The sequence below is a fragment of the Nesoenas mayeri genome (assembly GCF_963082525.1).
Source record: "Nesoenas mayeri genome assembly, chromosome: 3".
In the NCBI taxonomy this organism is placed as follows: Eukaryota; Metazoa; Chordata; class Aves; order Columbiformes; family Columbidae; genus Nesoenas; species Nesoenas mayeri.
Genome location: NC_137544.1, coordinates 91677232 through 91700478, shown reverse-complemented (window position 1 = coordinate 91700478; position 23247 = coordinate 91677232). Strand labels below are relative to the sequence as shown.

At 38.4% G+C, this 23247-nt stretch overlaps 1 protein-coding gene across 1 annotated transcript in view; it reads left to right on the top strand.

Moving 5' to 3' along the window:
• Positions 1–22765, top strand: part of PRKCE (protein kinase C epsilon) — a gene marked incomplete at both ends in the record, with an annotated part of 289843 nt that extends 267078 nt beyond the window's left edge. Inside the window, 2 exons of the mRNA XM_080341232.1 lie at positions 4400–4546; positions 22619–22765. Of these exons, the coding sequence (XP_080197358.1) occupies positions 4400–4546; positions 22619–22765 (294 nt within the window). The remainder of the gene's footprint in view (positions 1–4399; positions 4547–22618) is intronic.
• Positions 22766–23247: the final 482 nt, after the last annotated feature.

Genomic DNA, 23247 nt, shown 5'->3' with positions numbered 1-23247 from the left:
CTTCAGTTTTTAGATTACCCTTCCTAAAGCCAAGTTTACATCATTAATGTAACACTGACATAATTATTTCTTCTCCGCTAATATCGTCCTAAAATAAAAACCAAAAGAAAACAGAAGCAGTATGCCAGTCCCCATAGTTTGAAAACCTGAGGAGGATTTCTGGCTTTAAAAAACCCTTGGCTTATATTCCAGTTTTTCACCTTCTTTGAAAGTGGAAAATTTCTACTTTTTCACTTTTATTTTTCTTTCAGTATCTGGATTAAGGGAAACTTTCAATTAAGAGGGCAGGTGGTAGTGTAAAGCCCTGCAGACATCTTCATATAGGGTTACGTTTTGAAAGTATATATAAAACTTGAACAAATGCTGATTTTAACACCAGTGGACAGGTAACACAGTCTGCAGAAATGCTCATCTTGCTCTTTTAATAAAGATATCTTCAGGCTCATTGTAGCTGAGAGCAGATGATTCAAAGCAGGAGTCAAAGTTAACCTCTGAATTGTTTACTGGAGTATCTCTTTTGCTTCATTCACCCTGGTGAGAACATGGATTTATTAAATCTGACCTTTATACACATTCTCCCATGTCCCCCCAGATACCTCTCTGGTGACTTTTAGCTGACATGATACTTTTATGCATCCCTTTTTGTTCCCAGACCTTTTGATTATTTTCAGTTCAGCAATTAACATGTACGGATGTTAGCTGCAGAATTCAGGCTGATATCCAGGGTTCAGGGGTTATTTGGGCTTATTTCAGAGAAAGCATTGTTGTCAATATTCATATCTGCATGTGAATTTCACTGAAACCCAGGAGATTTTCTGCAGTGTTCTGGTTTCACAGTGTGTAAGATCTGTTCCTTTGCCATCTACAGGCTCCTTCAGTGAATCCACGTTAGCTGACCTTTCTGTTATTCTGAATTGTGGAAATATTTGTTGGAGGGGAAAAGTTAACCAATAACTCTTGGTTGAGCATGGAATACAGGAGCAATGTGTTTTACAGAGGAAAGGGGGAAACCGATTTGACAGACAGAGCTTTACTCTTATCTCATTTGTGGTGCAAGTAGTGAGATGACTAACGGTTAATACACGTTATTCATTAACCACATGCAAATGCAGACACAGAATTGGTCTGCAGGTGTAAACTATGTGTTTTTGTGAATATAAGTGCAAGGGTGTTAAACGCTTTTTTTTGTTTTAAAGTTGACTTTGCTACGAATTCTCATGAGGATATTTTCCTGGGTCAGAATTTTGATAAGTAGGCATAGTGGTTTGTATTTTGCTGTAGTTGTAGCATTTTTTTTCCACATCTTTCTGTCTAAAGTTAATTCTGAATGCCATTATAAACCTTAAGAAGAGTTGTATCCATTAAGCAGATTTGCACTATAATAATAGATTATTCCTCATTGGGCAAGATGTCTTCATTAGCATAAATTGAAAGAATATAATGGATCTGTGCCAATTTACACCATAAAAAGATTTACGTACCTTTAGCAACCTACTGCCTCTGCAGCTATGGTGTGAAACATGTTTGAAACTTATGTTCTTCATCTGATCCTTGTCAACATGCTGTTAAATGGAGAACAGGAAAAAAGGAGGAAAGAAAGAGGCGTCTATGTGTTTTATTGCTGAATGGTAGCAAGGGATTAACTTTGGAATGCTTCGTTTCCTCACATTGTGCTTTGAGGCATGGGTTTTATTCTTTAGAAACTGTATTTTTACACTCCTTGAAACAGCATGTAAGGAATTTTTAATAAGAAGATGTTCTCTTGTATTAAGTAACAATATTTTCTTATTTTCTGAAGAAACATTTTTCCTGTTATTTCAAACTAAACACTAAGGAGGATAACTTTACAGCTTGGTATTACAAGGCAGCACATTGCTTATCCCATGAAATCCTGCAGATCTTATTAGTCCTGTTTCTGTGAATCGACAGGAATTGCTATTTAAAATTCTTTCCTGTCTGGTAAGGAAAACAATTCTTCATTGAAATTACTTCTATGCTCCTTTGCAAGCAATGGAGAGAGGTTGTGTCGCCAGTGTGTGTTCTCTGTGTACCCAGATGACAGAGATCTCTGGGTACAGAAGCAGAACTCTGTTTTTAAGCTTTGCTGTTTATTTCAAGAGGCAAAATTTTGGGAGCCTGATGATCCTTGATTCGGGCCACAAGTTGCTTATCTATCTCAGCAACCTTGTGTCCTGGTGTCATTGAAGTCAGTAGGAACTCTGAGTGTAGAAGTCTTCTCTTTTCATAAAAGGAGGTTCCTGCCTTAATATTGGAAGATAAAACAGCAACACCTAACAGCTGTGGCTGTCAGCTCCATTGGCAACCATCTCAACAACACAATACAGTTAACAACTGTCTCTATCCTGACAGTTGCATCATTGTTGATGCTGTTGATAAACAGGGAATAAATGTCAGCTTGTACTTCAGAAATAGAAGTTGAAAAAATCACTATTTATTGCAGGGAATGAAATTTATAGAATTAACTGTCCACTTCAGAATTCTGAGATTATTTCATTGTATCTGCATATGATCTTCTTTTTTTGTTTAAGTATTCATTCTTAAAAATTGTTTTCCCTTATCATCCATTTCCAAGTTTATTGAAGTTTGGGAAGTACAGTACTAAACTGTACTATCTAGACATATTTTCATGTCCTGGCCTTCTTAAAAATGACATGTTCTGATGTTTTCCCTGCCTCTGGCTTAAAACAAAGATAGACCGTGGCAGATACTAGGATCAGGTTTTACTTCTTTGATACCTGGATTATACAGTACAAAAAGCATATCCTGTAGTTTCCATGTTTCTGCAAAATGTGTAGTTGCTGGTTCCAGGCCTGCTCACTCCAGTCCTGGAGGTGAAATAAAGCAGAAGAGTGTAGGAATGCGTTTTGTGGTTTTTCAAGAGACCTCACCAAAGCACAGTAATCCTTTGAAAACCTTTGTTTCGCCTGCCCTTAGAAAATATGTCCTGTAGTTTAGATATGACTTGTCCACTTGCAAAAGAACTTGCAGAGCAGTTGAATAGAAGACCAAAGAGAAGGGTTGTTTTTGGAGCAGCGTGTCTGTCAGGAGTCACAGAGAGAATTGCCTCGCTGATCTATGTTATATCTCTTAAATGATAGCAGTGGTATTCTCCTGTGGATGGTTGATCTAGCTATCTAAAACCATCTTAGGGGCTTCAGTAGCTACTTATCTAAGAACGGGACTGCTAAAGCCAGGGTATGCATTATAGCGGGTTATTTTTTATTAAGTTTCTTTTTTTTCTGCAGGTGTATAGTATGATGTAGTACCTAGGCTAAAAAGGCAATCAACAATTATCACATTTTGGTTTATTTATACACTTTTTTTGTAAATTTATAAAATGTTATAGTAATGGCTGAATATGAAGTTACAGCAAAGTTTGAGATAATTCTATAATACGAGCGCATGTGTGTAAAAGAACAGCATATTTGAATTGCAGTGATTCTGTGCCCACATGCATTAGGAAATAAGTAGAGCAATTGCTAATAAAAGAAGGAAGAAGTAACAGAGCAAAATAAAGAAAAATACTGTTAGCTGCCATGATTTGTTATCAATGTCTTATGCTGGTTCTACAGCTTTTTGCTGAAAGGAATAGTAAGAGTTTGAAAGTGAGAAGTTTAGAAATGACCACACCAGAGGAGACCAGTTCATTCCAGTTGCTGCCACTAACAATGTACCAAAGATGAAAGGGAAGGTGCAAATGTCATGAAGTTTCTCAAGGGCAGCTTTCTGCTAGTACTGATCACTACATGTATTTTGTGAAACATATGGACAGAACACTTATAATACACGTAGCTGCAGGTGCTGTTCTTACTCAGAATAAAATCCTGGAAATTAGTAAGGAGGTCATGGCTTTTCATGTATCTGCTTCACTGGAGTTATGCATTATGCAACCTACATACCCAAAGGAAATAAAAACCAGTAAGCATAATGTGTAGCCTCTATCCCCAAAATTAATAGTCAGGATAGAGCAAATAAGTTAAGAGCTATCCTGAACATCTATTTGGAAGTGTCTCTGGAAAGTTCAATATTTTATTTTCTTTAACATTTTTGGCCAAAACTGGAACTAGAAATGCTGAAAGAGAATCTGTTCCTGTAGCACTCCCAGCCATACAAAGTTAGGAGGTCTCGGCAATCAGTTGAAAGAGCTTCCTGCAGGAAACTTACACTTCAGAGTCTCTGGATCTTCTAGTTTGGCTGGAACCTCTGAAATTTGCATGGGCATCCATGTCACTCTTACAGAAAAAATAACCTTCTGAAAGAGAGCTGTCTCTAAAAGCTAGGTGTTGGGAATTGGGATGCGTAATTGAACTGCAAATGGTTTCCAGCCATTGCCAGTCATGTCTTACCTTTTTCCTTCTCTCCCTCCCCCGCCCTGTAGTTCATGACAAAAAACCCAAATAAGCGACTTGGCTGTGTGGCGTCACAAAACGGGGAAGATGCGATAAAGCAGCATCCGTTTTTCAAGGAAATTGACTGGGTTCTTCTAGAACAAAGGAAAATCAAGCCACCCTTCAAGCCTCGGATTGTAAGTAGCAGTTTGCATAACATTCAGAAAAGACTTGGTCATGAGAATTCTAGTTGTTGTTTTTTCTGAGACATGAGATTACTTGATGTAACATTTGGGGGTTGAAATAGTAACAGAAAAATCTCGCTGAAAAGATCGCCTTGTCATGGTTTCTGTGAAGGTAAGTGTCAGATTTAATGCACAGGAGGATGTCCATATTGAGTCCCATAAAACACAAGAGGGTTTGAGGCCCTGTTTAAATTATTTTCCTGTGTCCCTAAAGGTACCTTGATTGGATCATGATTAGATAAATTGATGTACTTATATTTTCCTAGATAATAATTGTTTCCATTTTAAAGTAACAAAAATATGTAGCAGCCCCACATGCAGGAACTACAAAAGCCAAGCAAAAACTTGGCTTTTCATCCTCTGGATGAAAATACTTAGAGTTCATCAAATGTCAGCTTTTCAACTGAGAATGTGTGCAGTGAATTTTGTGCTTGAACGTTACAAGAGCATAATTTTATGATAAATCCTTTGAGATTGATTTGCATCTTCTGACTTTGCACATTCCTAATTACAATGTTTGATTTCCCTGTAGATTTGATCGAGGTACTTGTTTGTTTCTTTCTTTAGATACTTTACAAAGGTACTTTAAAAAAAGAATAAATGTTGGGCTCAACACTGAATCCTAACTTAAATTTAGAGGTGAAAAAGTCCCCTCTGTCATTGCAGAATTTCTGTCTGCTATATTTAATGCATTTGCCTTTAGTCCATGGAGATGCATTTGCCCAAGTTGCTTGTGTAGGTGGTGCCCATCCGGAGCAGGAGCCTGAGGTAGCTCCTCTGAGTCCACTCTTGGAGAGGTCTCTCTGTAGCTATTCACAAAGAACCCAAAGGGATTGACAGCTGTGAGTGAAAGTTGGCCCTTGTGGTTGCCTTTCTAGGAGTGATAGTAAGATATGGTGTTATCCTATGGGGAAGATTTTCTTAATATATTTCTTGGAGATGGGAAACCTTGTGATGCGGTAGCTGCAGGCAGAAGGATGCCTGAGCCAGCCCCTCTCCTGGAAGGGCTCCAGCCAGCTGGGCACGCCAGCTCTGCTCTGGACGGACAGCCAGATTGCACCTAATGCCAGAGCTGACTTGAAATCTCTGCACTGATACAGGAAGTGTAAACAACAATTAACCCTGTTAGTATCTATGTGAAGCTTATTTAATACTGTAACTAACTGCTTTCCAGTCAGGTTCCCCAGCTCTCGGATAGTCACAAGCAGGCTCAGTCAATGTTTAGCTGAGTTGTGTTGTATGTAGCTCTTTCCCTGTTTTCACAAGAATTTGACTTTTCATTTCACAGGAATTTTTTTTGTTTGTTTTGCTCAGTATTCATCAATGTTTTGATAATACAGTTATAAAATCAGGATGCACAATTCCAGAGTAATTTTCACTTTCTGCCTCTATCTAGTAAGTCCTAGATTCCTCACATCTACTCTGTTTATTGGCTGTTTTTCTTTCATGATTGAGATGCACAGTCCCTTTGACGATAGGCATAGTTACGAGACCTTTATTATTTTTGTAAGTATTCCTGCTACAGCGGTCCTTCTTAAAAGTCAGGAGGGATTTAGTATGTCAGACATTTTTATTCATTGCTGATGTGAATACCTTCTGCCTTCTCAGTGCAGCTTCTTTCTCTATCTGGTAATTATTTCACTATTGTTATATTGTAAAGCCATTCCTATTTTATTAATTCTTGTTGTTTTGTTCCTTTTCTGCTTCCTTTAATGATATTTTAGTTGAGTATTTCAGTTTTAGTAGTGATTTCAGAGTAGTCCTTTTTATAACTTTCAAGACAGCTGCTTGTTCTTAAATAATTGTTAGGTTGATTTTATATATCTTTATTTACACCTTTTTTCATTTTTCTTCAGGCTGCTTCTATAATGTTGGATTTTCATACTACTTATTTCCATACTGCATATGCCAGCTTTCTTTATTCTACCAAATCTGATTCCTGCAGTCTAGTAGTTCTGTATGCTTTGGTTTTTTCTGAACTCTTTTTTTGGGTGGTGAATTCAGATAATATGTAGTCTGTTACAGGCATCTCTTTTATTTTCATGTTCTTAGTCTGCTCTCTCTAAGATATCTTCCCCAATGACCTGATCCTATCAAATTTTACTTATAATTGTTCTACACTTAGAAAGCATGTGCCATATATAGTTACACTATGATCCATCAGCTGTTTTGTACCAGCTGTATAATTTTGCAATTGTTTGGATTTTGTTGTTGTATAGAAATCTTGGAGGAAGATCATACTGAAATTTTCACTTGTCCTCTTTAAATTGAAGGATTTATTAGCTGGAAAGTAAAAGTATGACATACATCCAGGCTGGAGAGAAAGATTATTAATTATGCAATTTCAGAAATGGTAAAAGAGCCTAGAACAGAGAAGTTTAAAATGCTGAAAAGGGGATTTGGGATACTTGCCAAGCTAGAAGAGATTGCACTCACTTTGAAAAATACAAGCAAAAGAGAAGAAGGTGAACACTAATGGAATAAAGTGTGCTTTTACATCTAGGTAGAGAGTTTCTCTCTAAACTCAGTTGTGGATGTAGTATTGAGACTCACTGATTCGGGTTAGCAAGTGTAACTGTTCCATAGCTATGGAATAACTGTGGAAAAAACATAACTAATGCATGTGTTTGGAATGTTCTCTGGTTTTTAACATCTTTCAGTATTGGTAAAGGGCCGTTCATTATTTAAAAGTGGCTTGTAATGTTAAAAGGGGATTAAGAATATATATTTTTAATGTGATGTTCAGGAGAGCCTAGGTCTGTGAAAACAGCTATGAGAAGAGAGGCCAGATTATTAGTCAGAAAATAGACATTCTTGCATGTGATATGTGAGTGTACGTAATTGTAGGGAAAGAGGCATCCAATGCATATATAGTCATTTATGCATTCAAATTGAGATTTGCATGAACGTACAAAATTTGGCTCAGGCAACAATGCACATATTTACACAGGTATTCCTCTATTTTCTGACCAGCTATTAAGATGACTAAGGGGGGAAATTTTCTAAGTTCATATTTAGAAAAAAAAAAACAAAAGATGTATTCAAATGAGCTCTGGGCAATATAAAATGCTGTCACTAAACAAGTAAAGTCATTAGGGAAAATGGTCAAACACTGAGGTCCTGTCAGACAATGGAATAATCTACCAAGGGAGGTCATGGATGTGCTATTGTAGAAACAAACTTTGCTTCAGTTGTGCCTCACTACTCCACTGATCCCAAAAACATGCGAGTTCCTTGGTTAGCACAGTTGTCTTCCTTTTCTGTTACCTTTTTTCATTCCTCTTCCGTAATAGTTTTTCTGGGGAGTTACATTACATAGTCCTGTAAAGCCTGTGTTTCTCCATAGTTCAGGTATGGGTCTTCAGCTCTGAATTTTTCAACTGGACTTGGAAGAAACAGTGCATGGCTATTCATTAGCCACACTTTTGAGTTTTGTTTTGTTTTTTGACTCTCATTCACTCTGTAAATGGTTGCAAATATATTCCATCTTATACCAGAAATATACCATTAATGTCCTTCTAGTTTGTACATGATTTGATTATTCTAATGATGTTTTGGAAGCTGACATTTCTTTCCCCAGTGTTTTCAACCTTGGAATGAAAATAATTGAAGTCCAGAAGGTCCTTGAAAAACTGAGTATGTTTTCTGAAGGCTTGCAAGAATGCCCTGGGCAGAGCACTCATACAAATGGCTGAGGTTTAGATTGCTAAGCAGTGACAGGAGGGCCACAGCAGGTTGTGCCAGGTAGAGCCAATGGAAGCAGATTGAGTGACCCTGAAACCTGCTGTGAAAGATCTTTTGCTGCTCCTCCAGCTTAATGGCTTGGAACAGAGAATATGAAGGGATGAAAATGCACTGGGGCCCATATTATCTACCAGCTCTGCCTTTCATGAATACAGAATTACGAGGCTTTTTAGTGGCAAAATTATTTTATATCGATATATACGCTATGGTTTACTGTACTGAGGGTTTGTCCCATGTAGAGCTTTTATAAATGTCAAGCTACTATAGAAAAAGTAGTAGCTGTAGTAGCTCTGGGGCATGTACATTGGAAATCAAGCAAACTTTTGAACAGCTGTTAAGAGGATATTTGTTACATCTAAGCTCCAGTGACCTTGACAGTGTCTCTTGAAAAACGTTTTTTGCTTTTATTAAAACCTAATTCTTAGAGTTTCACAACCTGTCTTGAAATTTTCAGAATAATATTACTCTTTCATGCTGCTTCTAATGCTGACATGAATATGTAATTGCATGTGCAAGAAGAAAGTACGGTTTTAGTACAGATACATATCTTTTCTCCAGAGCAACTGTTGAGAGACAGAAATCCCTATGAGGCACTTCATTCCTATGTTGAGATATTTTGTCTCATATATTCTTCCTGGAATTTTATTCCATTTGGAAAATGAATTTTCCCTAATCAGTAGCCATAAGAACAGGTTGTCGTTTGCAACATAATTTATTGCTCATGAGCCACAAAGGCCTTGATAGTATTTAGTGACTGTCTGCTCTCCGTCTTTTTTTGTTTCCATGATTATGTTCCTGGCTTGGTTGGATATGTTATTTCCATTTTCAAAGTGCATTTGCTGTATTACAAATGAAAGCAAAGGTGCAGTAGATTAACTTCTTACTAAAGTTGTTGATATGGCTGTTAAGTGTGGTGGATCTTGCTTAGTGACATGATGGGATGATTCTGTCTATCCCATACCAAATAATAAAATATGCATTAAAAACAGCAATTGAAACAGATTGTCACTTCACTTTAATATGTATTGATTACATTTATATTGTCCCCAAATTGTTATTTACGGGCAAAGCCTATATTTGAAACAGTGAAGCAAAGGTATATTTTGTCATATTCTGCTTTTTCCTCTATCTTCTCCATCTCTTATTAGATTCCCTGCAAGAGATTCTTTGTGCCATTTCTGACAGCACAGCTGGCCAGCTGCAGGCTTCCCAGGCTGAGCTTGTGACCTGCTGACGTACCACTGACATCAGCCAGTGAAGCTCAGAGAGCTGTGCACAAGTGGCATAAAAATACATGATACCCCAGCCCCTCTTGCCAGGGATGGAGGAACATCACGGCCCAAAATTTCTTGTTCATTTGGTTGAAGTCAGTGGTAGCCTCATATGAACACCAGTTTCTTCTTGGTTTTTGTAGAATTAGGCCTGTACAATAACATCACTCTCACATTTCTTACACTGCTGGTCACAGTGGCTCAGTGTGGAGCTGTGGGACCAGAGGGAGCTTTTACGCACTGTGCAGCAAGGATGGTCTCCCTGTGGGCACGGTCCTGTCCTTTTCAGCTGATTTTGCTCTGTCAGCCCTTGAAACGTGTGCATGCAGACAGAGATACTTGTTTTCATCCACCTTGTTGTAAATGTCAGGGTTGGGAAAATTTGAGACACTGACTAAGACGTCCTCAACATGAAAAAGCTGAACAACTCTGAGCCAGAGAGTAATACAAAGTATTAACCAAAGCCTGGTAAAACAGATGTTTACCATATGTATTTCTTTTTAGCAATTAAGCCAAAGTTTCATTGCTAATGGCTTTATCTGTGCCTGTGGCAATCCATTCATAGTGTGGCTTTATGAAGATGAAGTTAACAAAATAATTGCATTATGATGATTTACTATGAATGTGCAGCTTTCACAGAACAATAAATTATTTTAATTTTCTTTATGCATTCATAACTTCTTCATTTTTCATTTTAAAAGCTCTCTTTCTTCAAGAGCATTAGAAACAAAATGAACAAGATAGTCTATTGAAGAATTGTATCTTGCAGTATGGAACAGCAGCAGCTGCTGGCTTGCCCATTTAGTGCATCTAATGTGACTCCCTTCATTTTGCTGCCTCTTCCATTCCCACCGTTACATCATTGAGAATGTTTTCTGAATATTTGTATGTTCCTTCTTCAGTTCTGTCTTCACAGAGGTAGAAAGTTGGTGTAGCAGCTAAAACCAGAGACCTGAGAATTGCAAGATATAGAAGTTCTTCTAGCAGATTTTTCTAGAAATCGATGGTGTGGTCCAAGGTTCATCACCTAACCTTTTCACACCTCAGTTTCCACTCTGTGGTAATCTCAGGATGCTTAATGCCAAGTTCTATGGCAGTAAAGAAGTATGACTGAGAAGTGTTGAAAGCCAAATGCTCAAGATCAGCCTGGCGTTTATATTGACTGAACATGTAGCACTTCCCTTGGAAGAATGTTCTATGCTATACCAGACCTCAGTGTTAGCAGATTGAATCTTGATCCTCAGTCTCAAATTTCCTACAGTAATTTGCACATCTCTCTCAGCTCTGGTAGCTCTGAGATAATCATAATCCATTATCAAAGTCTCTCCCCCCTTAGTTATCACTATCTGAGCCGCATTGTCTGTATACAGTTTCCTCGTGAACCTGTACTCCCATATTAAGTCTTGACTTAAGGATGCCAGCAATGTGTCCTCTTTAAATTTTGTGCTGCAGCAAAGGTTTGAGATAAAATTATTCCCAAATACCAAATTCTAGTGCTAGCCAATGATTGTGGGTTACAACCGGAGTCACTGAGCACTGGGAGTTTTCTTTTCCCCCTCCCCTAAGAGTGAAAAACTGGCCAAATTTTGGCCGCCCTTTGTCAATGACTTATGACAAGCTGGATGCCCACAGTGTTTGGAAGCTGGATAGTAAATAGCAAATACAAATCAGCACCTATGGAGTGTGCAGCTGATCTGTTTGTGCAGGCAAACAGGCAGAGGCCGCACCTGCCTCGTGGGTGGGTGCCTCACTGAACGGCTCCCAAAAATGTCTTCAATTAGAGAGGTGTGTGTTTAAATTGCTGCAGCAGCCATCTGCTTACTGTGAAATATGGCTGGAATCCTTAAAGAGGGACCGTGTTTCTGGAGAAAACTTTCTAATATATTAGCCTGAAACATAAGTTCTATAATCTCAGATTTGCTTTCATACGTGACTGCTAACAGGCAAAGATTTTTATTTTTTTTTAACTTTTTAATGAGGGATTTTTAACCTGATGTTGGGAAATCATGATACTGTTTTGGTGGGGTTTTTTGGCACGCCTCTATTTTTTGTGACAGTGGATTGTGTTGTCCTACGTGCAGAATTATGACTTTGCCTTTACGCTGTGGGGAAGAAGCCCTGTAAAATGCAATGTCATTCAGTAGCACCAAAAGGAACTTAGGAAATTACAGGCCAAGTAAATTTCTTTTTGTATAAATGTTCTCTCTTTTCAAGTTTGCTTCAGTGTGAATGTCCCTCTTTAAGGTAAGGCCTTCAATATGGGGAAAATGTCAAGGTAGGTCCATTTTTAGGCCTAATAACCTTGAGGTGTCCCTTCAGTTTCATAATATATTTTCATTCGGTCATCAGTGCATGGCAATGAGCATTTAGCAGATGGGCACGCAAGGGGCTATAGTGCATGTTTTTGCATGAAGTGTTACTGCTTAGGGGAAACACTGGGGAGTGATCTTGAGACCTCAGACCCTCATGTACCATTTTTAAACATTGCACATTATGTATTCCCCACTTGCTGCAGGCATTTCAGGCATAGGAAAAGAGTGGACTTTCTTCTGAAAGTGACACCATGGTGATTAATACCGGTGTACAAAAAAAAAGGGGTTAGAAACAGGGAAGGATCTATATTTGTCAGAACGTTTAACATATATCCTTTAGAAAAAGTAAAGAAAAATGGATGTAGACTTTTGGGACTTAACCTTTATGTTACAAACAGCCATAAGGGTTGAAATCCAACACACTTTTTTAGCATGCTGCCCCTGCCACAGGGTGTCATGAATTATTAATAGAATATTTAATGTCAGCTGGTTCTTAGAAGTTATGCTTTTCTGCTACTGGTTGAAGTGTTAGCCAGGTTGCTGCTGATTGAGAAGCCTTGGCCATTGGCAGACGATGAGTTTCATAATCTCAGTTTAGCTTGCAGTCAACAGTTGTGGAACAACAGTACTATAACTGCCTGCAATGTAGCTCACACCAGTCAATCTAGAGTGTGGCTGAGCAGGGCAGAGAAGTCTGTAACACTTCTGCCTCTTCCCTTGACAAAGTAAAGGACCTTGGTTTCCAAAGTGCTTCAACCAGCCTGGTACTTTGTCCAACCACTAAATTTGCTCAGAGTCTTAGTACGTAGCTTTCGAGGAGCCTTTGTGCAGCTTGTATCACAGCTTGGAGAAGTCAAGAGTGAGCAGGTAATTTTAAAGGATGTCGGTGTTGTTTGTTCGAGTGAACAACGGTCTGTTTTCCCAGAAACTGCTCATTCAGTTAGTCTTATTGTTTGGTTTGGTTTTTGATTCTCTTCAGTGTCAGTGCCTACAGCAGCTGTTTTTAGCTTTGATTACCACAACACTAGAATTACAGAAGTTTGAAAGCTACTTCCCAGCACTGCAGGTTCCCAAATATTTATAAGTTAAACAACTTTTATTATGCTTCTTTTGATTCTGTACTGGGGATCCAGCAGTGTTTGTTTGGTTTTGTTGAGTCCTTGTCTTACAGCACTAAAATCTTTTCATACTGAATAGTTAGGTTCATTTAACCATCTGTTAAACTTCCATTGTTAAGTGGTGCCCATTGGGATGGAGTGATAAGCAGCCAGAGTGTTCCTGCTTTCCTTTTCAGCTTGCTTAGAATAAGACAAGTTCTGTTTCACTTTTTGTCTGCTTTTATCTCCAGTGCTATTTTCAGAAAGTGATCTAAACCATGAAGTGCAATCATCTTATGGTTACTTACAGTACATTCTTAAGCGTTCAAACAACAATTTTATTTTTATATTAATGTAGATAATAAATAATATTCCTGCCTTGGGCCCATTTCTGTTGTCATTAAAAAACAGTGGCAAAACACCAGGTGATTTAAGAAGCAGTAGCATCTGGCTCTTTATCAGACTGTGGAGAGGAATTTATATAAAAGCAAAGACTCATGGAAGGGCTGGCAGTCCATGACTAGCCCCATTCACAGCTGGACTCTGCCAAACACAGAGTATAAGAAGAGCTTTGGCTTTGGGTTTATTTCTCAGAACCTTTTGTATTAGCAGTGTACCATGCTAATGTGAGCGTAAAGGTAACAGTGTCTTACTGGGATGTTCATCCAAAACAGGCCGCAAAAATTTGTCTATATATGTGCTCACAGCTCAGCAAACTAGTGCAAAATGTAATTCCTTTGACATATGCACTAATATGCAGATGGCTGACGGAAGCAGCGGATGTGGAAGCATCTCTCTTCAGTAGCAGGACAGGGAAGGCGTCTGTAAGTGTTAAGGAATCGCTGCGCTACATGAACTGCTGCTTCCTCTTGCTATGCTGCTGTGCTGTTACAGGGATTTTGCTACTGCGGAGGCACAGAGCTTGTACTGGTCCTCTCAACAGCCTGCTCCAGGAGTCATGTGCTTAAATTAGATAGGATGAGAGTAACTTTCAGTCTAGACATTTATGTAGAACCTTAAGCGCAGGTCTTGTTTCTTGATTTGCACGCCATATTCATGTTTGCAAAGGACCTCCAGAACAGTGATTCCGTTTTCTTAATTATGGAATATGGAAAAGAAAGAGCGGAAGATCATGACTCCCCACGACTCTCTTGGGGATTGTATGTATATTTGACAAGAACAAGAAAAAAGAGGAATTGAATTTGTGCTCCTGGGTCCACGTAACAGCTCGAGTTCCCGGCAAGATGAGGTTCCTGCTGTGCAAAAAGCCATGTAAGTGAGAGACAATCAAGAAATCATAGATAATGATAGACAGAGAGATCGCAATCCATGTATACGAGATCAAAAATAGGAAGAAAACTAGATACATAGTGAGGAGAAAATTACTCAAGCTCAAAGCAGAACAGTAGTTGAGCCAAGAATGAAACCCATGTCACTCCAAACACTGCTATCTCTTACTGCACTCTTTATTAAAATCGTGTTCCAAAAAATCAGTTCCAGTGTCTGGAGGAAAGGTGGAGAGGAGATACATTGAGATGCAGAAGTATTATTAGTAGGCATTCATGCATAACTGTGCAGTGACTTTTTTTTTCCAGTCTACAATTTGTATGAGTATGTGCATTAGTTGTGTTTTTTAAAAAACAAACAAACAAAACAACAACAAACAAAAAAACCTGCTTCAGCTGCTTTCTGAAAAAGTCACATATATCTTTGTTTTAATCTGTCCTTACAAAGGCTTAAAAATAATTCTTAGACTTTAAGATATGATCTCAAACAATTCAGTAGTCTTAAACTATCACTGTGTAGCTTTCTCCATTTATATCATATAACGTATGTGGTATACCGTTATCTCTCTATGAAAGCCTTTCATATGCATCATCTATGTCAAGCTAAAAGCTTTTTCCTTAATGAGCTAGAGATCATCATCAGAGAGCACGGGTTTCCCAAAATGATTCGAAGAAAGCAATCTTGCCAAAAACTCCGTAGCATTCCTGCTCTGCAGCCTATAGTGCAAACATCTCTAGTGTGTAACTGTCTTGGAATGATGCTCCCACTGGATGTGCTTGCTGTTGCCTTTCATGCTGCAGTGTTCCTTTGCGTCCAGTGTCACAATGCACATGTCCATGCCTCCTTGTTAGAGAAAGGTCTCAGAATTAGAAGATAATGCTATATATTTATAATTTCATAACATATTCAGAGAGGTTTTCATAATGTTTCTTTAATTAAGTGGGATAGATGACTGCAGGCAGAATGAAACATTGGAAAGTCAGTCGGTATTTATTCGGGATACATGGCAGAGATATGAGTCTTGACATATTCCATTACGTCATTCACCTATTCACTAGCATCAGATTCTCCTTAATTTATTCCTTGTCTTTGTGATTGCTTAAAGAATAGAAAACAAACTAAATCTATTGATCTTTTGCAGAATAAATCTGGTCAAATATCTCAGTGCATTGCTAGCCTGGCTGTATTTGGGTAATTTTTTTAGTGATTTATGAGATGTCTCGTGACAGCCACTGGAATTCTAGGGACGTGTGCCCTAGACTTACCAATTCTGCTGCATCACTTTTTTCTCTTCTTTCCAAGTCAGCTCCATTTTCTGGGTATAGCCAGACCTTTGTGCTAACCTGCTAGTTACCAGGAAGACAAAAAGACTTCTACATGTGTATTTGAGGACTCACCAGCAGGTGGTTTAGCATGTCACAGATGCACCAGCCCTGACGACTCTGCTGTAATAACCGTGGTCAAAATACAATTTCAGGACAACACAACCAAAAATGGGCTAATCTTGGTTGTGTGCCAGGCTGTAAGAGGGGAGGTGACATTGGTCATCATGACCTTAGAGCAGCTGAGGGTATCAATGGAGGCTTGCCAATATAATGTGAATTAGGGAGGCACACGCGTAAAATCTGCACTGCAGAGTACATAACAAAATTTGTAATAGGAATCCCGTTGTGCGTATAAGTGGTATTTTCATATGATTGCTCCATTACTCTCCCCACTTCAAGAAGAAATATTAAATTGTTTCCCGTGTAGTTAAACCATCGAAGACACCTACCATAAGGGAAAAATATGATGTATAAATTCAGAAGTTGACACTCTTCCCCTACCATTTTTTTCACTCTAAAAAATCCATGTGTTCTACCACAGCATAGCCTATGTACATTGGTTATGTCATGGCTGAGTCCTAATGAAAGCAAGACCTGGTATGGTGGACAAGGTGGATCTTTGGGGTAAAGGACTAACCACAGGTGGGAAGCTGCAGTGCTGACCTCCCCTGCAGCTCCTGTGAATTCTATCTACATCGATATTTTAGACAGAGATAACTGTTGCACTTTAGCAATCAGGCTATGAGCAAACCAGATTTGGTATGTATAGCTTTAGTGCTGTGTACTTGTTCATGCTGAAACCATACTCAAGCATAGCCGAAGGGAACAACAGCTTTACAGTGACTTTTTCTGGGTGAGGTTCGTTACCCAGACTGTGAATTTAGGGTGGTTATCATTGAACCTGCAGAGCTTTGATTTTGTTTGCCTTGCTGTTTGTTTTGTTGTGACGGTTTTGTGGTGTAAGGATAGGAGAAAAGCTGTGCAAAAGTGAAATACTATGGGTGGCATCCTGGCTATGTAGTCATTAAATGTTTATACCCTCTAATTCTTCAGGTTATTCCTCCTTCCTACTTGACCCATTTCACATTCCTAGGAAAGAGACATGCTGTTTCAGTTGTATTAGTTTACTGGATTACAAATGATCTTTTTAAAATTCATAGTTCTGTGAATTAGCTTGATGTTTATTAAATATCTGTGTACATCCATAACCGGTTAAATTGTGGACTGCTTTACAAATGCTGTTTTCACTGTCAAAATCTTTATTGAGTGGGTTTTCTCCCCTCTTCTTTCTCTTAATTTAGTGTCTTTTCCATCTAATGAAAGCATAATCCAGGAACATGAAATCTCACCCTCTGCTTGAAAGGAATGACTGTTGGTATGCTTGTGAAAACTACTTGGACTCAAACTCTTTTTATAATCATGACCTGCAGTTGAATATGCTGCAGCTCGTCTGATCTTGTTGCAGCTCTTCCATATGTGAACAGAGCAATTAACATGCTGAAAAAAAATAACTTGTAAAGTTATTCTGATAACATACATTTCATGTCTTCTGAAATGAGACATTCTAGGAAATGCTTCTAATACTGATACAGGTTCTCAAGGCGTGCAAATACAGTGAAGAGGCATCAACAGGATAACCAGAAAGGTGGGCCTGATGTGTTCTGCTCAGCACAGTTCTTTCACAGTATTCAAACTAAATTTCTGTATATATAGAATGAGATGTGTGTGATAGCAAGTGCTCATTACACTTGGTCTCAGCTTCTTAGAAACTACTACACCTTTATGAAGAGAGATCCAGTCATTGGTGCAAAGTGATCTCTGCCTGTGCTGTGGTTTTTGTTATCATAATAGAGAGAGGTGAATGAGAGGACAGTGATATGTGAGGTTAGCCACATAACCTTGTGCCTCAAACTAGTTTGTTTGATGTCTTGAGCTTCCATGTGTGTTGAACAAAACAATCTGAAAAACTTGTCAGTGACAAAGGAAATACAAACTACTCAAACTCTGATCATCATGACCTAAGAATTTCTTCTTGACAATACTGTATCAAATGCAGGAATCATTTGTTCCTTACTGAAGCAAAATTCTGGATAAAATCAAGTGATACCATGTAATACAAATGAGAAGGATTTCACTGTGGGCTTGAAAATATATGAAGAGGCACCAGGCACTGCTGTTGGCAGAAAATTGCAATGGAGTAAATATGTTTCATTTAGTGATATAGAAAAGCCAATCTGCATTTTTGTCCTGACAGTCTCAGACTGAAAATTGTGAATGAGCTTTGTATACCTTAACGTTCACTTAATGAAATATATAGCACAGTAATGTTTTCTTCCAACATATTGGTTCATGGTTGTAATAATCATTTCTGGCCTCACTTGTATTGGTTGTCTGTTCTAGATTAGCTCCTCATTCTACTAAGCTAAACATGAAGCTATTAATTGATTTTGAAAGGATTTCTACAGTTATATTTAAACAGCATATTGTGAATTTGTAGGAAGATCAGGGTAAAATACAAAAACTAGGCTTTTGTGGCAGTGGTGTTTTCTAGCCACCACCTGCATCTTTCTTTCACCTCCTCTGAGTAGCCTTCAAACCTGCTGGACAATTCCAGCCCAATTCAGTGGAGTCCTTGAGCTTGCAAAGGGCTTGAAATAGTTGTGGTGATTTTCTGTGAATTAAATGAAAATAAATAACGGAATAGATACAGATACCGCTTAATGCCTCAAAGCTGGAGAATCAATTTAATCTTTGTTAGGTGAAATAAAGTCCACTGAGCCTCTTGGCCTCATGACACAGCTGATGAGGTGCCCAAGCTTTGCTGAGATCCCTGGTTTGGAACACCCTCTGTCAGGTGCCTTCTTGTAGGGACTTCTATGCCTCTTCAAAGGCTCCTTTCATTCACATTTGGTTAATGTGATTAATGGAAGGACTGGCAAGCTCTAACTTTCTTAATGTGTTTTCACTGATGTGAACATCAACTTAGGTTTCTTTTCACTGTGGCAATTCATACAGTGTCATTCAGTAATCATTAGCAGACGAGGTTGGTAATCTTTGGCACTGGAAAGCTTATTAAGAATGTTTTGGAGGGTTTTTTAAGTATGAGTATGTGACTGCAGGTAGAAAATTAGTCTGTCATTGAAATGGTAGTGAAAATAAAACCAGTTTGGAAAACCACCATTTAAAGTGTGCTTATTAATGGCATATGAAGTTCCTTTAAATCTTTTAGTAATTATGTGAAGAGATCTAAGAAAAAAAAGTAATTTGACTGATAGAACAATATTCCTTAGTGCAAAGTGGTACAGGCCAACTGGGAAAGCTGATTAAATGCTGTTCTATGAAGAGATAGTATTTTAAAATTTCCAATATCTTTAACTTCCAAACATAAGCAGTAATCTTTGAATAGAATAAAACATGACTTTGACTTTAAAATTATCATCCTTGATGGGTAATAGTTCGAAGGATCCTAATTCTGCAGCATAAGTGTTACAACTAATCAGATGGTACCACCGACATGAAGCAGGTCCACCATGTCTCCCCGGATTAGCAGTCACACGAGGTCAATGCTGAGACAGGAGACCTATGTAGAAGCATTCACATTGCTGGGGGGGGAAATAAAAAATACCAACTAGCCAGCACATTTCCAGCACAAGAGGTAGTGAGTCACTATTCCTCCCATGAGAGATACCGTGCTGGTGGAGAAGCCGTGATTTAGAACTGGGAGTCATGCTGCCGCTGCTCTTTGTCAGACAGGGACAGGCGGCCCATGCGCTGCTGCAGGAGAGCGGTTTCAGGGCAGCCTGGAATTTGGCACCTATTGCTGGAAGCTCTTGGGTAGCTGCTCGTGCCCTTTCTTTCGTGCAGCATTGGTGCATGCTAAACACAAGGTGTTTGAGTAGTCTAGAGACAAAAAAAAGGTAGCATCTGAAACCTAATAAAATTTCTGTGTGTTTGCGTGCACAGCTGTGGTTTCGGGGGTTCTTTTTTTCCTAATAACCCTGGTTCTTTTTTTCCTAATAACCCTAGTTTCCTCAGTCATCTGAAATTGAAAAGTCTTACCTGGAAAAAAATTGGAAAAGTTAAAAATAATGTGTCCAAAAGTCTCAGGAGCTACGGGCTAAACAAACAAAATCCCATCCATTTAATGACTGCATTTCAATGATGCATTTGCCAGGCAATCTAAATATCTTTCTCTTTTTCTTCATTGTTTTGTTTATGTTCAAAGTTGGATAGTAGCTGCAGCCTGTTCCTTCTTATACTCTCCTTAACTTGCAGATCTTTCATTTCTCAGCCTTTCTGTTAGGAGACAGCCACAGCCCTTTCTGCCTTCATCCTGAACCCTCATGCTGCAGCTCTGTACTGGCTCATGCTGTTGGCCAACAGAGTATTCACAATGCAAGTACATTAAAATAGCAATAGTAGCAGAAATGTGGCCAGACCTGTTTTGCCTTAGCAGATGGGGCCTTGCAAAATAGTCATAGCTTCAGGAAGAAAGCGCCTGAGTTGCTAAGGAGGGCTTCTCAAATAATCTTTCTGTTGAAAAGAAGCACTTATTATGAACTCTACCTTTTGTCTTCTGTGGCTTAATCCACTCACTTTTGTTCCCTGTGATTTATTTAATATCACTTTATCAGTTGGACAGAGACTTGCTAGCATATCCATGCAATCTCAGATTGCTCCGTACTTGTCCTGTTAATAAATTGGGTGATTTGCATCTATGCTGCCAAAAAGATATGGAACTATTTATGAATCTGAGAAAGTAAAAGCTTCTATTTCCTTCTTTGGCCGTGAAGGCGTATTTCAACACATGCTAGGCTTTTAAATCTAAGCAAATACCTTTGGTTGTTGTTTCAGAAGTGTTTGGAATTTGAGGCTTTACTGGAAGTACGTTTATTTTAAATCAATAGGATTTAGGTACACCAGCATTGGGACAGTTTTTCAGATGGACTTATCTGCACTCCTTTTCATGTAACACCTTCAGAAATCTTGGTGACGGTTTTCTGGAAAAAGTAGCTGTTGGCAATTAATTACCTTGATAGGCTTTGAGGAATTTGTCATCTTATTCTTTTAGCTTCAGCAAGGAGATAACACTTTTCACAAATGTGTTCAGTATGAACATCTGAAAATAATAATAATATTGTATTTGTTCTCAGCTAGTCCAGAGGTTATTTGCCCTGGATAACTAGTGGTTGAAATGCGAGTGCAGTCTTGTTTCTCTTGCACGTAACTACACTTCTGAATTTGAATTCTACTTTCAACAAATATTCACTTACCTCCTTCTGCTTTAGTAACTATTCCTGTAGCAAATTCATTCTGTGTGTGAAAATACTATGGTAGGACATGGAGAACAAAAAGACTGTAGATGTAGTTGCAATGTAATGCATTTAAAAATGTGTATGGAATTTCATTTTTATTTTGCAGTATTAGCCCAAATGACTGAGAGAAAAACAGAAGGCCCAAAGCCATGTCCCTTTATGTCCATTCTTTCTGTATGAAGTAAATATTACAAATATAAACAATATAAATATATGTACATACTTGTTAAGTCCATATTCCTTTTCAATGGAATTTTGTAGATAGAAGATGTCGACTTTAGTTTACCTGCACTTAGAAAGTACTTGATTTACAAGTGACAGTCTCTTGCATTTATGTAGACCTTTTATTCTCTATATCTATAAAGTTCTTACAATGTAGGTGAAAGTCACTATGACCTTTTTACAATTGCGAGAAAGAAAACTGTGTTTTAGTGCCTCGACAGAGCTGATGAAGAAAATACTTTTTATATATATATTTTATAGGAAAATTTATCTACATTGAAGGAAGGCATATATCCCACTTGAAATACATTAATGTGCTTTCTGACATATCCACTTTATGACTTTATCATTTTACTTTGCGAGTCAAAGTGCTGTTCTTAATCTCAGACATGCACAGGAGGGACGCAAAGCTAGTTTTCACTATGTCAGTGTGCCTCCATTAGATACCACTCAGGTAATTGTAAGATTTCATCAAACAAAAAGAAAAAAGACAAAATGTAAAAGGAAATGCTTGTTCAGAATCCCTGAACCTGTACATGCCTGAAATACGCTGCTAACATGGAAAATATATACAGTGCAGGGTCTCGGGGCAATAACTGTGGGGAATATTTTTGACTGTACAGTTACACTTTTCTGCACACAAATGGTCAGAGATAGTCACTGTTGTAAGGTCCCTGACGACAAGAAGTCAGCCTCCCCAAGGTTGTCTGTAATTAATACATCTTATCCCAACCACAGCATGGATGTTTGTACTTTGCCCAACTTCACTGCAAGACTGAGGTTCTTTAGACTTCAGTGGTAAAACCCTGAGGCCGCTGAAGTTAAGAAGAATTTCTGAAGTGGATTTCTCTGGTGCCAGAATTTCACACTTTGCCATGATGCTTTGGACAACATTTGGCTTTATTAGGAAATCTGAGTTGCCAATGCGGAGTTCAAGGATTTTGGACTGAGAGCTGTTGCGAGGTCTGCATCTGATTTTAAGGTTGAGTGTAGCCAGATATAAAGAAGCAGTTAACTTAGAGTTGAAACAGTAGACTATTGTGGGGCAATCAATTAAATCAGTTCACTCTGTGCCTCTGAAATGAGATATTATGTTCAAACCTAAGAGGGAACAGCCATACCACCTACTATGCCAAAGCCTTCTTTAAACTAGGCCTAATCTCAGCTTCCTGCTTTATCATCATATTGCTACTTCTTCGCCTGTCAGAGACCTGATAGCCTCTGGGAACTCATTTTTAGTACTGCTTCTGTGGCCTCTCCTGAACTCATTTCTAGTACTTGCTCCTGTAGCTTCTCTCATACATCTGTTATTATTTGTGTGAAGTAGCTCCTCTTTTTTTTCAATCATTCCAGAAAATTCAGCTTTTTTGGGGGGGACCGAGAGGAGGGAGAGCAGTTTTTATTTTACTGTGCTGTTTTACCATTCACCTTATTTGTATTTTTCTTCTCAGAAAACCAAAAGGGATGTAAATAACTTTGATCAAGACTTTACACGAGAAGAACCAGTATTAACGCTAGTGGATGAGACAATTATAAAACAAATCAATCAGGAAGAATTTAAAGGGTTCTCTTATTTTGGAGAAGAGCTGCTGCCATAGACAACATTAGGCTGACAGATGAATAATGCTGCAAGAAGTGATTCTGAAGAGATCATCGAATTACTGAGACTCAGTAGATCAAGAACTACTTCTCTTACCCTGAGCCCATATCCCCAGTTAAAGTATATATTTATTGTTTTTTTTCTTCATTTAATCTTCTGGCCTGAAAGCACTCTTAATTTCTGTCTCACAAAGCAATGCAAAATAATTTTGTATCAGAAATTGTAGATGTAACACACTGCTGTGTATTTGCAGCTTTTCTTTTATTCCTGAGATCTCCCCGGAGGACAAATTTGCATCTTTTCCATGGAAAATGAAGCCATGCTATTAAAAGTGATTTAACAGATCACATTCTGTAATCGTCATATATATTTAAGCCAAGAAGGTGAGAACTCTCTTCTGCAGTGGTGGTTATGGTGAGATCTTTACTCAGATGTGGAACAAATAAGTAATATGCTGCCCTTTGGTAAGCAAAGAAGTCT